This window comes from Anser anser (genome assembly GCF_964211835.1).
Source record: "Anser anser genome assembly, chromosome: 1".
In the NCBI taxonomy this organism is placed as follows: Eukaryota; Metazoa; Chordata; class Aves; order Anseriformes; family Anatidae; genus Anser; species Anser anser.
In genome coordinates this window covers 192025211-192041953 of record NC_139720.1, presented here as the reverse complement: position 1 = coordinate 192041953, position 16743 = coordinate 192025211, and the positions used below count along the sequence as shown (strand labels likewise).

The 16743-nt window shown below is 38.4% G+C and overlaps 1 protein-coding gene across 2 annotated transcripts in view; it reads right to left on the bottom strand.

The window, feature by feature from the left end:
* Positions 1-1446: 1446 nt before the first annotated feature.
* Positions 1447-16743, bottom strand: part of MIPEP (mitochondrial intermediate peptidase) — a 75427-nt gene continuing 60130 nt past the window's right edge. Inside the window, exons 17-19 of one of the 2 annotated variants that reach the window (XM_083839773.1) lie at positions 9869-9990; positions 8998-9071; positions 1447-1693 (exon numbers count right to left, since the gene is read on the bottom strand). In XM_083839773.1, the coding sequence (XP_083695899.1) occupies positions 1599-1693; positions 8998-9071; positions 9869-9990 (291 nt within the window). In that variant the 3' untranslated portion in view covers positions 1447-1598. The remainder of the gene's footprint in view (positions 1694-8997; positions 9072-9868; positions 9991-16743) is intronic. The other variant, XM_083839774.1, reaches the window with a different exon arrangement.

The following is a 16743-nucleotide window of genomic DNA, read 5'->3' as shown; positions in this document are numbered from 1 at the left end:
CATCTCTCAGCCTTGGTTTTCTTGCTCCTTTCACTTGCACTTGCACAGGCACATTAAACTTTTTGCATCAACCTACAGAGGACTTCTAAAAGACAAGGCTATTACTTTAGAGAAAAACTTACCACATTTTTTAAACAGGCATTCAAATACCATTTCAGAATTTCCTTCGGGAGAAGAAACCCTCACTGATAATGACTCCTTTAACACCCACAATGTAATGTGTAACCTTCAGCTGCTCCAGCTATCTGGAGCTAAATGTACTGGAAAATATCTTTGTTTCAAGTGAGTTTTGTGCCCCCAGACCTGCCTTTTAACAGCTTCCCAACACTCGTCCACTCATTATGAAACGGAAACTCCATGTGGACAAAGATGCAGGAACAGATTCAGGCCGCACCTAAGCAGCACACATTGCCAACTTATTTCCACAGTACGTTCCCTGCAGTGGAATCACCAAAATGCCTGCAAATCCATACTCACTACATACTTCATCCAGTAAAGCCCTTAACGTAACGTGCGCAAACCTAAACCACCACTATGCAACAAAACAAACAGGTAAAAGGACAAAAGCACCCAGTTAATGGTAGAAAACTTCTCAGAAAACAACTGCGCTATTCCTGATGCATGAGTACTGAAGCTCAGAGGCAGATCTGCACGAGGTAAGCCTAGGAACAAGAAACTGTAACTTGGATGGATATTGTAAACACTATGAATTCAATAGCAATACCAGTTCTGTGGCACCTTGCAAACTCCATTCTTCCTCCCAACAACTTTGTGCACCTGCTGCAAACCTACAGAAGACCTGTTCAATGGCTTCATATAACAAAATGATACTACTTTTACTTGCAAACGTGGCCATGCACATACCTATTGGATCATCACAGCACGACTACTTTCCATGTCATCTTCCACTGGGAAACATTTACGGGCTTCCTCTTTACCTCCTCTCTCGTTTTCACGTTGTAAAGTGTTTCTTTCCTTCCCATCCTAACATTTTCCTTCACATACCTGTATGACTACAGCTTTTCTTTTCCCATCTTTTGTTCCCTATCTCGAATAGTTTCTAGTTTTCCACTGCAACTTTCTTCCCAATTTCTCTTCTCCATTGAGAACACAGTTTTCTATTCCCCAGTGCAGAACTCCCACAAGGAACAACAGTTAAGAAAGGTTAAAGAATACCCAGGAGCGTGTGAGAAGGACCCACGCACACAGTTATGGGTCATGACACTTGACAGTTATGTGCTAACACAGAACCACTTTGTCTACTGAAAGACTGTTTGCACTGCTCCACCCACCCTGAGGATGAATTCAATTCCCATTTAACCCTTTGTTCCTACAAAATCATTTTTTTTAATAGTACATATTAGAGTATTTTCTCAAATTCCGTGCTTAAGCTCCTGTGAAGGGGAAAGCCATCATCCCATCATCTTCATAAATGAAACCAGGTGATCCAATGAGATAATTTATTACTCTTCCACCAACACGGATATTCAAACATGTACAAGTGTTCACCAAGAAGCAAAACCAGTCACAACAACATTGTAACCACAATTAAGATGTATGCAATCTTCCGTAAAATATTTCAGTTCTGTTCAATACTTTTATGAGTCCGTGATAAAAGTTTCAAAGTCCTGGTCTAAGTCTGAAACAAGGGCATCCACAAAATCTTCAACTGAAGGTGATTTCTGAAGCATACCTATAAAACCAAGACAACAGACTGTTAGCAAGAACACTATCACCTCAAAAGATTTGCCAACGATAAACTAATGAGCTTTTAATGTCACAATGTGACAGAAAGGGTTACCGTGTTTGTCACGAAGTAAATGCAATTATACCGTACAGGCAGTAATTAATTTATTCAAGCTACCTATTACATGTTATCACAGAATTGACAGGTTTCAAGATTGTGAACTTTTTTTTTTTATCACTACGATCTTGCTTAGGTTGAGAATTTTATCTGTTGTAAAGGAATGCAACCAAGACACAGGCTAGATGCAGTCATTTCCAAATGGCTGGAAGGAAACGTTGATTGAGAAGGATCTAAGGCCTTATCTACTGAGTCTCTAGTCTGGTACAGCCAGAAAAAACAGCGTGCTTTCTCAAAGTACTACACACCTTAAAAACATTGCATTTGGTGTTTGAAGTACAAACATCTCCAAAATACATCACAAGGCATGAAACCTACCCAAACATATCACATTTTCAGTGTGCTGCAGTTTTATTTTGCTTTTTTACAGTACAAGGGTTTACCTTTTATTAGGAATATTAATTAGTATGTTAGCTGTATCATATGGTTAGGGAATAACAGACAGGGAAATGAGCACAATAAAGAATCATGTTCAAGCATTCTGTCAGCTAATTCTATAAGCAGACCAACCAAAAATCTCACACCTTCCTCCCCAGAATCCCAGTTTTCAGAGAGCACGAGAACATCTCACGTAAATTATTTTCAGATGTTTCTTTGTAACAAATATTAGATTAGTGTTGGGTCTTTTCACTGTTATTAACATTTTCAAGATTATATATGGAAATTTACTGCATTACTTGTAGCAGGGGAAAAAAAACAGTATGGCTGCCAAATAATGTAAAATTTAATCTTTGTACTTCTTTGATGTGTTCTGTTCTTTCTGTTCTTTCTGACAACTGCCAACGTAAATATAACCTTGTTCTACCCTTTCTGATCAGCGTACCTACGGTACATAATTTTATATTCTTTCACATCCTCAACAATATTTGCTTTCAGTGGAAATTATAATTGCCTGCTGCTAAAAGACCGAAATTTTTTACTAAAGCACAATGATTCAAAACCCACCAGGAAACAGACCAGCTCGAGGTAATTTTGTGTGAGCAACTGAAGGAATTTTCTTGCTGACACCTCACAGAATCCCATTTCAATCTGTTTTAAACACGTTGCGAATGTCAACACCAACTGCCACGACCCAGTAGGTTAATACTGAGCACTCAGAGGAAGACAAATCTCATACTATACATAGGTTGACTGAAATGCTGCTAACTGAAGTTTGCATCAAGCAATTTTCGAAATGAAAGAGAACAGAATTAATATCTCTAAGTACTTGGTAAACTTGTCATCTGCTCTAATGGTAGTAAAATTGCTGGAATTTCTTCCAGTTCACAATGAAAAATCACAAGCAAGACGCAGGGCTGAGAAACAGATGTGTCCCACACCAGCTGCTAACCCACGCTCCCCAGAGAGCCCACTGCAGGCTTGCTCTCCTGGGTTCCTGACTGGGGTGGCTGGAGGATGTGTGTCTTTGCTCCCCGACAGCCTTCCCACAAACAAATGCTTTAAACCCATAGCATTTTCCTGCAGTTTGCTCAAAAGTGGAGAGAACGCCTGAAAAAGGAGGTGATGCAGATGGCAGCCCACTGGAACACAGACTGACATGCACAACTACTGGAGCTTCATCCTTCATGGAGATGAAGTGGTCCAGTCCCAACAATACAAATAATTTTGTCTTTTTTTTTTTTTTGCACCTCATTTTACCTCAGACATTTACATCTCAGCTACTCGGCTCTATTTTTACAGAGTGAACAGTAAAAAGAAGTTCATGGCTGCCGAGCATATGATCTCTTTCAGAGGTCTACTTTATAATGAGATGAATTGTGCCTATGATGTGTCTATTTTTCCCCACAGCCCAAAAAGGAAACAGATGACTAGCTTAGGTATAAAAATGTGAAGTTAGGTGAAATGATTCCTTCCCTGGAGGTATTTAAGAGATGTGTAGACATGACTCTAAGGAATATAGACGGTCTAGTGATGGGACTTGGTAGGTCAGGTTAATGGTTGGACTCGATGATCTTGAAGCTCTTTTCCAACCTAAATGACTGTATGAACCCTCCAATTTTTAAGATGTTCTATAAAAGAACTATTTTTCTATAGCCAATATGCCCTTTTCTACCAGATATCAATATGGAGGAATGACTGTAGTGCTGTCTAGGAAGTATTTTTCATTGAAGTATAAAAATGGCCATTATACACACAACCTCCACCTCTGCAAGTCCCAAAATACAAAAAAAAAAAAAAAAACAAAAAACCTTCAAATATTAAGTCTGTAAAAACCAATTTGGCTGGATGACGTTTAGCTAATTCTCTTGACACTCTAAAATTTATTTTGCTGTGAAGAATTCTTAAAGCCCCTATTATCAATACGTCACAAAAGAAAGGTCAACAGTATATAATGCCCAGTTTTGAGGTATGGGAAGACACGAAACTGACGCTGGGATTATCTTTAAGTAGATTTAACGTCCCTCTTTTATAAAGTTAGCAAAACACAATAAAACCATTCCATCCCTGGATATTACAAACTGAGTAAAAGAAACATAATTAACTACAATACACTCAGACGTGCAGCTGAACACAGTCTTACCAAATCTCACTCAAAACTTGCTACAAACTACATTTAGTTAGTCTCCGCATGGTTTGTTTTAATTATGTAGGAGAATTCAAAGTCTTTCTGGCAATAGTGATGTCAAATGACCTCGTACCCAGTAGTTCCAGCTGTTGATAATACAAACAGATTTCAGATTTCTTGCATTAGCGGTCTACTGCATTGCTATTTTCCCATCACTGACATCAAAAGCAGACACTAGCAGAATTTGCTTTTGAAAGGGAAGGATGAAGAGTAACTGAGGTCATCAGTGGAGAACTTCTGCAGTAAAATAAGCATGCCCTTATGAAATAAATAACTACAGATTTCAGAGCAGACAACTCCATAAGAAACAGACACTGATGGTATTTCCGTGTTTTAACCTCTTACTCTACCCAGCTGTGTTGAGAATGGTCGTGTCTCCCTTTAAACTCCATTAAAATATATCAAAGTAGGATCAGTATGTGCTCAGCACTTCAGTCTAAATGATTTAGTAAGATGTCCACAACGTCTGATGGTTGCAGTTTTAAAATCTAGGAGTGTGTTTTATACATTCAGCCCTCCTATTTCAGCTCAGTCTCTCCCAAGCCTAAGGCAACTGCATAGCTTATCTTCCCTGCTTTGAAGTTTTCTTTCACATTACAGCGCTGTGGTTAACCACACCCTTTTGAGAGATGGTTAGCTGTAACCTACAATCACTGGAAATTGGGAGAAGAATAAAGCCTGTGGCAGAATTTGGCCTCTGCCCCTTTGGAACACTAATTATTTTGGGTCCGTGTATTTTGAGTTAACATATGTTGCCACTCACACCACCTTTCAGGATTTATGCATGGTTTTTGTACTTTCAAAGAGACAAAATCATTATCTGAAGATCTTTACAGCCTCTTCAAATCGTAAGTATTCTATCAAGTACAATTTGAGGCATGGAAAAACAAATTTTCAAACTACACTGGAGCAAATGCATGTTTATTTACAGATTTAGTGGGCTTGATTACCACATATGCACACAACTGAGTATGACTATCTGCAAAACAATGCAGCACTAATCAATCAAGAACACAACCGCACGTGGATTTTCCACGTGGGCTTCTTCAGAGACCCAAAGGGCAATCTGCCTGCACAAAAGCAGCAGGACAAGCACGCTCTGGAGTCTGTTCCATGCTCTCAGTTCCCAAATCATCCAGTGCTGTACTTTTTCCACTCTGCAATTCACTTTCTGCCTATGCACCTGGGTTTCTTTCCAGTCAGGGAGTGCCAAGGGAGAGGGGGAGGGACGGTGCACACCTAAGTCTTGTTCAGACCTGCAACTGGACCTGGAAGCGACCTGGGTTACCTATCTTTGAAGGAGTTTGGAAGCCCTAATGCCATGTAATCCAGTGAAGGAGAGCCGTGTGGCCAACCCTCAAGGACAGAGACATCGTGTTCATCGCAAACTGTATTTTCTCCTTAAAGGAAAGAAGAAAACCTTTTGGACAAAGAGTTTTCCACTTTTTTTTTTTTAATACTTCTGCTATCCATATTTGTGACTATTTTTGTATTATCAAAGGGTAAGATAAAAGGGGTCACTTCAGAAAATTTTTTAAAAGGTTTCAAAAAGCCTTTGCAATGATTTTTTTTTTTATGGGAACAGGTGCCAATAGAATCAAACCCAAACAACAAAACGTATATTGTGTTTTCTAATGAAAGGCTAGTCCAAGCACGAATCTTGTCACTGACTCCACTGGATGGCAGGTCAGATCCTTTATCTTCCCTAATCAGTACATCTATGGAGTTGTGTGCGAGAAAGATGAAAAGCTAGGGTCATATCCAAGCACAAAAGAAAGACAATAGAGAGCTTCTGAGAAGAAAATCATAATAAAGAAACTGAATAAATGAAATGTGCTTGTGAAGTTATCTGTTATCAAACCATCAATGAATACGGCTAACTTCACAACTGGATACGGAAACACTTCAAGGGTGAGGCTACATACAGAAGTCAGGCTTGAACAAGTGCATTCCTTTATTAAAGTTAAAAAAATCAGAAATAATATAGAACTTTTTTTTTTTTTTTAAATAGGGCACTAGTGAGCTCAAAATCTTAAGTGTTTCTCTGGAAAATAATAAAATCAATAAGCTCCTACAACCAGTGGAATTTGTCTTTAGTCAGGAGTCTGGTGATTTGCTATGGGAGCGTGGCATTGTAACTGATGAAAACCAAGAAAAGATGGAAATCAAGTATTATAGAATATCCATAACGAATAAAAAGGAATAAATGCAACAAAAAGCGTCAGAAGTTGATTGAAATGGCAACCCAAACAAATTAAAGAACAAGTAGTTGTTCTTAATTTTCTCCTTAAATTCTCAATTTTTCTAATAGATATGGAGTGTTTGAGTGTAAACATACAATAAGCTTTTCCATCATTTGTGTTCTGTGATTTAATCTCACCTAATCCAAAACAAGCAATCAAATTATTAACTTGTCAAAAGGCCTGAGTCACCTGAATTTCAATTTTCATGGAGTTAACTCAAGCATGCTTGTTTAAGTTTCACACTGTCTACAAACAAACATCACAATATGCACACGCAAGGACGCTGACAACTAATAAAGGCATTTTTCTAATAATTATGATCTTGAATATCTTTTTAAATATCTGTTTAAAGTAATATTAAAGAAATTCAGAATATAAAAGTGAAAACATCTTGAAAACATCCGCTGTTTTCTGCAAGTCTGTGCTCTTATCACAGGTAATGTGATAATGCTTGTGATAATCCTCTTGCTAACGCTGATGCAGAGGAGTTATTGCTGCCTGGTTCTCCTTTATGTCTGAATAAACATACCAGCAGGTCCACAGATTTTATGCAAGTCCATCCACAGATGTGTTTTGCAAATTTCATTCAAATAATATTCGATTCCAGGGAGCACATTGTCAGCAACTTCAGCATAGCCTCTTGGGCATTCAAGTAAGACTCCATGATCAACAATTAAATAATATGCCCCAGAAACAGAGGAGATAACAAATGTAACTGGTATTTTAAAACATTCTTTCTTCCTCTATGACATGGCTTACAATATTAATTGAATTTGCTTGTGAAAAGGTAAGTTCTTGTCTTGCAACTACTTAGCCCATAATCAAGCTGCAGTTTTTAAAGTTAGGTTACAAACACAGACTCTTCAAGAGCAGTAAAGAAAGGTAAGTTTAAAAGATGCAGATTTATGCTGAAGGAAAAGTAAAATTGTAGATCAGAAATAAAAATGGACTGCTCTAGAGATGTATACTCTAGAGATATATAGTTACAGAATCACAGAATTGCAGGGGTTGGAAGGGACCTCAAGAGATCATCGGGTCCAACCCCCCTGCCAAAGCAGGTTCCTTAGAGCAGGCTGCCCAGGTAGGCATCCAGAGGGGCCTTGAATATCTCCAGAGAAGGAGACGCCACAACCTCTCTGGGCAGCCTGTACCAGTGCTCCATCACCCCCACCGTAAAGAAGTTCTTTCTCATGTTGGTGTGGATCTTCCTGTGATCCATTTTGCGGCCATTGCCCCTTGTCCTGTCCCCACAAACCACTGAAAAGAGGTTGCCCAAATCCCTCTGTCTCCCACACTTCAGGTATTTATAAACATTAATAAGATATATTAAGTTGCTTAATATATGATGAGTCTAAGGAGAGCAAATGTTATGGCCTCAAAGACAAACAGATAGGTCAAAGAACTGCATGTTCTAGTTATGAAACTGTGTTGAGTTCATGACAAAATACAGATGCATTGCCACTGTTTTCCTTGTCTTAAAAAAAATGCAATTTCCAGTCTTCTAAGCTGGAGTGATCAGTAGCTGATGAATTAACATTCATAATAATATTAACAATTTAAGAGCAAATTGAAAGATGCTCCTCAGATGAAGTCCTTAACAAGTGCTCAGATCAGGAACAGTGACACTAATGCAAAATTGTTGAATACTGCAACATTACAGAGGAAAAGTCTTTATCCTGATCTCACTGACAGATCTGAGATAAAAGCAGTAGTTTCTCAAACTTTTTTCATTCTCCTGACCTTTTTTTTTTTTAATATATTAAATATAGTATGTTTTCTATTGCTATAAGTGATTCTAAAAAGTTGTTTTCCAGATTCAAAAAGCAATTGTAATACTGAGGAATGATGAACCATGTTTCTTTATCAACCTTCAGACTTCCATTTCACAAGAATGACTATTGAAAGTATTAATACAATAAAAGCTATTTTGATGACGCTATAAAAAGTTCGAGTTCTTGTGTACAAAATAACTAGATCTATGAATTTAATGTACGTAAAAGTTATAAAAATTATAAAAATTATAATCTATTTTCTTTCAAGTATGATGTACTCATTTTCAATTCTTTAGACTGCTTTGTAATACCACCTCTTCCAACACTTTGCCCCAACTATCTCTGTGTAGGTTTTGTTCTGTGGATCACAAGGGTTCAACTGATCGTGACACAAAGTTGACCACCAGTCCACTTAACAAAATAAATGAACAAGTTTTTTCTTCACAAATCCAGTAAAAACCAACATGAAACTAGAAAGACCAGATTGGGAAATAAAGTTAAGGTATGTCTTCCTTGATCAAGGGAATCAAATAGTTCTAATGTTTTTTCTACCTTGAACCATAAGTATGGGCTCTTTTCCACCACCGTGTGCCAGCATCTCTCGACGATACCGCTCGCCCATTGCCCTGGAGAAACACAGATGTTAGAGTAATCTGCAAACACAACCTGTCCAGCTTTCAGTCATATTTGCTTCTAGGATCTCTGCATAACTCAGAGACAGGGACTAAATGAAATCTTCCACCCTGAAATAACGACTGCCTTGATCCCATGTTGACTCCTCAAATTCAAATTACATTTAAAATTATACTTTAATTAACTGAACTAGGCAAATTTTACACATATGAATATGCGATGATGTTTATGGAAGTTAAACTGTGGACGACATTTTAACCTTCATTGCTCCAAGGGGAAAAGTTACTCTGCTACAACACTCAGAACATTTACCTAAGTGTAAGAACAGTTAAAATTTTTGATGTCACAATTTACGTTTTAATTTCACAAAGCAAAATGAGTAGGACAGCTGTACTTAGCTTTGAAGTTGGTGACATGAGGCTTGTTTAACACCTGCAGTTGCTTTTGATTTCAATAGAAAATTACAAGTAATTAGGCACCTATGAAAGTCAAGTTCTCTAATTACATCTAAATATGGATTTCAGTGCCTCCCAACGGGCACACCTGTATTTTAAAACATAGACACAAATTCTTTGCAACAATGAACACGTCCCAAAGTACATTTTATATCTGTGGCTATTTCCTATTTAGTTACACTCTTAAACAAAAAGGCTAAAAACTAATTCACATTAAAAAAGCCCATCAACCTATGTTGCCCTGGGTATAACACTTCCTTCTTGCTTTCCAGAAGCAAGTGGCACAATATTTCATAATTTCAATCATCATTGAAAATAAGTTTCTCTGTTTTTACCTATCAAATGGGTCTTGAGCAAAACACTGTTTCCACACCATGGAGGCAACAGCCCTGGACATGAGGTAGGAGTAGTATTTGGCACCATAGCCCACAAGATGACTGAATCTCAGATGCCAGGCCTGAAGAGAACAAAAACCAGAACAGAAGTATTTTTTTTAATTCTTTAAATTATTCTGTGTTTTCCTAAGCATGATGGAAAAAAATCTGTTAGTATTACAATATGGAATGGTTGAAAAAAAGAAAAAAAAAGCCACCACAACCAGAAATCCCAGAATGAACACATCCTTTACTATACAAAGCATTTTTCAAGCTAAATACTGTATATCCAATATGCTGATTATCATCATTGAAATTATATATAAATAGGGTCAGAAGGAAAGAAAAACAAGAAATAAAAAATGTGGCCAAATGTGATAAAAGCCATGTTGCTCTACTGGTCTCAAAAAGAAAACAATCTCCATATTACATGTAATGCCACATCTTACCATTTTCCATGCAGATAATGGCAGTATCACACTTAGAAAAGTTACATCTAAAAATATTTGCCACAAACAAAACGATCACAGGAATTTGCATTTAATACCATGCAAAATACAGCCTACCATATGCCAAAAGCCTCATAAGGTAGATGAATTACATCCATACACAATGTCATTGTTCACAGATTTGTTTCCACATTTTCAAATGTATATATATAGCAGATTACCATCTGTAATTATATTGTTATTCATTTATATATTGTTACTTTATGACTCATTCCAGTGATGGTGGACTTCTTTTATAATCCGCTTTGGTGTCAACTATTTTCTTATGTTTTCTTAGCAGATACAATCAGAAGTATCAGCCTTACTTTCACAGAAATAAAATTCATTTTTTCCCTTTTTCCCTGACTGCAACAGAGTAATTTAGATTGAGAGAGACCTCCAGAGGTCATCTGGTCCAACCTCTGCCCAAAGCAGAGCCAACTTTTATGAGATTTCTCATGGCCCTGTGGAGGCTGAAGAGATACTGTTTCCCTACAGGCTTACATAAATTTTTTTAACTGAAGATGATGAATCTAGAGATGAAGGAGTGAGAAACTTACTCTTGCCCTTTTGGCTCTCTGAGGAAACCAAAAGAGGAGTCAACTCCTGTATCTTATTTGTCCTCCTGTCTAAAGACAAAGGTCTTAATATTATTGTGATATGACTGTTGTCAATTTTTTTTTAGGTACTACAGAAAACAGAATTTTAAAGAGGAACTGGAAGATAAACAGTAAAGTAGCCTAACAGATGTTTTAAATTTAAACCCATAGCCTGTCATATGCTTGTTTTCTTATCCTAAACCTGATGGCTGAAATTCTGAGGCAGCCAAACAGAAAAGTGAGGGGGTATTAGCAGTTTTCTAGAAGTTTGACCTTTGACTGAAATTCTTCTTCACACTCTAAGTAACAATCTCTCGACTTCTGGCAGATTAAATAAACTATGTTTCTTTATTCAAGAAAGTGATGATCATCATCTTGCTCTCCATTTGCCAAGTCAAAGATGTATGTATATTTTTTTAAAATTACCAACCAAGAGTGTGGAAAAAGAAACTATCTGGCTTTAACCAGTCTTTTTTTTTTTTTTACCTTAAAAAAAGGTAGCAAACAGCAGCCTACTATCCAGATCATCATGATCTATGATGATCCATGACCATCATCCATGATCCATGACCATCTCCTTGATGAGAAACAAAGCTGTTGGCTCTCTTTTCTCAAGAGCACTCACAAAAAAGTTCTCAGTCAGCAGCAGTTCAGCCATCCAAAGGTGGTTACCTCCACCCTAAGACAGGTGTCCAAAATACAAGGAATTTGCTACAGGTGACCCAATCTAGACTCTACAAGCAGCCTACACAACTAAAGTAGAAGCCTAACTTTTAGGGGAGATGAAAAACGTCCCCAGTCCTCCATTTTCCTGTGGGCTTTGTGGCATGATGCAAATGCCTAAGAATGATAGATATTTGTTTTTTTTCTTTAAAGTAAACTCCAACTGTACCATATCTCACCAGAATGCAAACACACAAAAACACTCAGCTTGGATACAGATTCTCCAGTTTGCTCTGAAAAGTATTATGGTTGCTGTGTTTATACTTAATGCCTCCAGTTTTTCTAACCAGTCCTTTAATTATAACCATAATCACTAAACTAACAGCACAGTTTGAAACAGACCAGAGAGCTTACAGGAAAATCACATCAGCTTTTATTTAATTCCATACTAAGTTTTCCAACTGAGGATTCAAAGTTTTGACTTGAGAGTATAACTCTTGCAGGCACGCGAAAAGCTTTCCTGACTGGTTTAATCTACCCAGAAATTTAAGTAATTCCCAAATAGATCTGTTCAGTGAAAGATCCAAGTTGCTTTTTCTGCTACAAAGGAAAATACTTTCTGTGAGCTTGGCATATAGAAGAATATCACTCCATTCAGAAAGGAATGATTTGAATGCATCATATAAGCTGTAACTAGGACAGTGTCTTTTTCAACAGCCTAGATTACATTGCTCATCTTGCCTTCCTTACATTGAATGTCCATGGAATACCCTGGTACAAGTAAGATCCTGTGCTATTTCTAAGACATTTAATTCTCTGCACCTAAAAGAGCTCATCTTCACCGCTGATCGGCTGATGATCAGCCTGATCAGCTACTCCACTCATCAGTTTTATTGAAACTATCACAAGCAAGCAAGGAAAACAGCTTCTCAGCAGCTTGTCCAAGACCAAAAGCTCGTTTCAGAGAGTGCACCTAAAACAGGACTCGGTTCCCTGTGTCTACACATAAAAATTTGCTTGACTTTGTCTTTGCTAGCGTATTTAAGAGACTTCACATCAATTCCTTTCAAAACATAAAAGGAAGGGATACAGAAAACCAAGCTAAGGTGCTACTCAACTCTGCGTTTGGGAAGGCTCTCAAATATGATGAAGCTGAGAATTCAAAAATTAGTTGGCGACAAAGTGGTATTAAAAAAAGAGGGAGAGAGAGAAAACAGGGGATGAGTTAATCTGTATTAAGATAGATGCCTAACACAGGTATAGTACAGACAACTCTCCCTTCATTGGAAGTACAAAAGGAACACGCTTTTAGATACCGAGAGTAATGTAACTTCAGTCTTCAAAGGAATCATGCAACTGAGATTTTATTCATATTGCAAACAACATCCAGGAAATCTGATTATAAACACACTATTTCCTAGTGAGGCTTGAAGCCTATATTTGATTTTTAAATGTTTTCATAATCAGCACAGATTTTTCCACACTCTGGAGTACAAAATGCTCTAGGATGTCATCATTCCCTGTTCTTATTTTCAGTCCTCACACAAAGTTTTTGGTCAGGAGTTCTCAATCCCTTCATTCTGTATCTTCAGTATTTCACCACTACCCATTATCTATTACATTACTCAAGTATATTTTCCCATTTGATGATGTTCTGGTAATTAATTTTTCCAAATTGGACTTTGTTACCTGTAAACAAATATTTAAACATTAAGGTGCTCCCTCTGCCCCCACAAGGAGTTACCTGCCTGCATTAAAAAACTGTTAAAAACCTTATACAGATGAGATTAAGATATATGCAACAAACATGCAAATAGCCCAAGAATACAGAATAATTGAATCATCTAGGTTGGAAAAGGCCTTCGAGATCACCAAGTCCAACCATCAACGTGACCTACCAAGTCCCACCACTAAACCATGTCCCCTACTGCCACATGCACAAGTCTCTTAAATACCTCCAGGGGACTTCACCACTTCCCTGGGCAGCCCATTCCAGCGCTTGACCACCATCTGCGTGAAGAAATTATTTGTAATATCTAATCTAAACCTACCCTGGCACATTATGACCCAAGTGCAGGACCCAGCACTTAGTCTTGTTGATATGTATAGACTAGTACTCCTTTAAGAAGTTCTATGAACAACAAAAAATAACCACAGCACTGTAACGGTATTTAAAACTACGTGATTCACCTTTTAGCATAAAATTCTGTTTTATTAAAACTACCTATAGATGAAAAATGACTTAATTTCTTAACTGTGTTAATTGTAAAGCCGAATGATTTCTTCATATATATATAAAACCTGATATATCAATTTCCCTTTTGGAAAGGATAAAGGCTAGACATGTAGAACTGGGGCACTCTCCTTATTAAATGTTACATTTTTGGTACGCAGTTAGAAAGTTAATGAAGACTCTGAGTAATCACCTACTTCAAAAAGTTCCATGAACCCATTCCAGGAGTTTATAAAACAGTGTGCATTTTACAGCATAGCCCATGGGGTATGATAATATGCCATTCACGGGTCATGTTCATGCCTGCTTTTTATCCAACACAACAGGCTGAAATAAAGGTGTGCGACTGATCCACTGCAATTATTAAAAGGGCCTTTTCTTCACCAACATTATCAATCTTCCCTTGTAACCACGTCTGAAATGCTTCCAATGTCTGAAGCCTTTCCATTTCTTCCTGTAACAAACAAAAATACCTCACTGATACACGTGCCATACTGATACATTACACCTTCTCAGGAATTTTAAGTAAAGTACTTGTAGGATACATTCTTCGGGTAAGATTCAGTTCATTTTACTTTAGCTACCTCAGACTAGGAGCCTTGCCCAAACTAGTCACAAAGGCTGCCTTTGTAGTCAGGGGACAGGAATATTTATCCTTTTATCTTTGGATGGGGATAGGACTACTGCTCTCGGAGAAAATAAATAATTTACTACTACTTCTAGCTTCTATTTAAAAGTTAAGCCACTTCATTCCTTTTAACAACATCGCAGGATCAGCTAAAGTAAACTGGTTTGAAGACTATATAAACTAATTAAAGATTCAATAATTTGATTTCTAAATTCACAAGTGTTAAGATTATCACAAAGATCAACTCATATAGAAATTTAGATGTGATCCTAAAAAGAAAAAACTGAAAGCAAAAAGCTACAGGTAACTCACTACACAATAATCTAGTTTTTGCTTGACTGTGGGTAATCATTATTCATGGACTCCACTAATTACACAGAATCAGTGGTATAAAATCCTCCTATTTCCTTTGAAAAGGAAGAGTGAGCTACAGAAATTCTTGACTAGCACACAGACTCTTCAAAACGGTCTTCAGCAGTTTGTGCTGTGACTTCAGCTATTTCAAAGTATATTTAAGTCCTTTTTACTTTGCATCTTAAAACCAAAATCACAAGTGAGGACCTGAAAAGACCCAACACTAAATTAAGAAAAGTATTTACATCATTTACGTCCTCAAATTACAAAATGTGTGCTACAGTAATTACATCAAGGAGCAAGTTGTTGAACAGTTTCCATGAGGAACAATATATGATGGAGATGATTTGGTGCCACCCCCCCTCCCCTTTCTTAATTAAATTCTTATTCTGGCAGGAAACTCAATGGAGGAGCAGCCAACTTATCTCAGGGGCTACTGGGTGGAGAACCCCTGGCTCTGGCAGTAAGCTGATATTACTGCTTCTAATGCCCTTGAACTTGGCTATCAGCATGGGTGGAAAACTCTTGAGAATCACAAAGAAGCTGCAGGCTCTGGTAACTTGGGAGCCAGAAAAGAACAGCAATTAGCACGGAAATCAGTACAAGCTATTTCCCTCTGCTGAGAAGCAAGGTTTGTCAGCTAGTGGGATTCTAGGACAACCCGCTTCTGGCAGGCAAACAAGCACACTGAAAGTGAGCACTGGCACTCCTGTGGCACTGTCAGCCACTCCTTCCAGTGGGAGCTGGAGGTCAATGGAATAGAATATCCTGAGTTGGAAGGGACACACAAGAATTGTCAAGTCCAACTCCTGGCTCCACCCCAGAATCCGACCGTGTGTCTGAGAGCACTGTCCAAATGCTTCTTGAACTCCAGCAGGCTCGGTGCCATGACCACTGCCCTGGGGAGCCTGTCCCAGTGCCCGACCACCCTCTGGGTGCAGAACCTTTCCCTAACCCCCAGCCTGACCCTCCCCTGTCCCAGCTCCATGCCGTTCCCTCGGGTCCTGTCGCTGTCCCCAGAGAGCAGAGCTCAGCGCCTGCCCCTCCGCTCCCCTCGTGAGGGAGCTGCAGGCCGCCATGAGGCCTCCCCTCAGCCTGCTCTGCTCTGGGCTGAGCAAACCAAGGGACCTCAGCCGCTCCTCATATGTCTTTCCCACTAGATCCTTCACCATCTTTGTTGCCTTCCTTTGAACACTCTCTGATAGTTTTACGTCCTTCCTATACTGTGGTGCCAAAACTGCATGTAGTACTCGAGGTGAGGCCACACAAGTTGAGAGTGGATTGGGACAACCCCTTCCCTCTCCTGGCTAGCTATACACAAAGAACCCAGAGAGCTGCAGTTTACAGAGCAAGAACTCCACAGACATTTTTCAGCACAGAAAAACAGTAAATTCATGGTGTGGTGCAGATCTCATTGGATGCTGCACATCCAGCTTACCACTTTTCCCATTCTGATGAACAAGCTGTGCAGGCTTTGTTTTAAAATATCAGTGGAAAAAAATGCTTTTAGCAAAAAAAAAAAAAATGTATTACCTCATGACCAGGAAAATTTTGTCTCACTATTTACCTTTGACTCCAGTTTGCATTTTCATGCTCTTCAAACCTGTATTCTCTCCCAGATGGAAGTTCAACATCTCCCTTCTCAAAACACAAGGAAGATACTCAGGAGGTTTCACCACAAGGACCAGACACCTTGATGCAACAACCACCATTCATCAAGTAGAGAAAACGTAAGTCTCTTTCATTCATCCCCATGACTTCCAGGAGTAATGTGCTAATCTACTTGAATGAATGCCCTTCACTGAACCTCTTCTGTGCTCACTTTGGTGTAAGAACTGAATTTGCAGCTAGATGAGCTAAGTTTCCTAGTA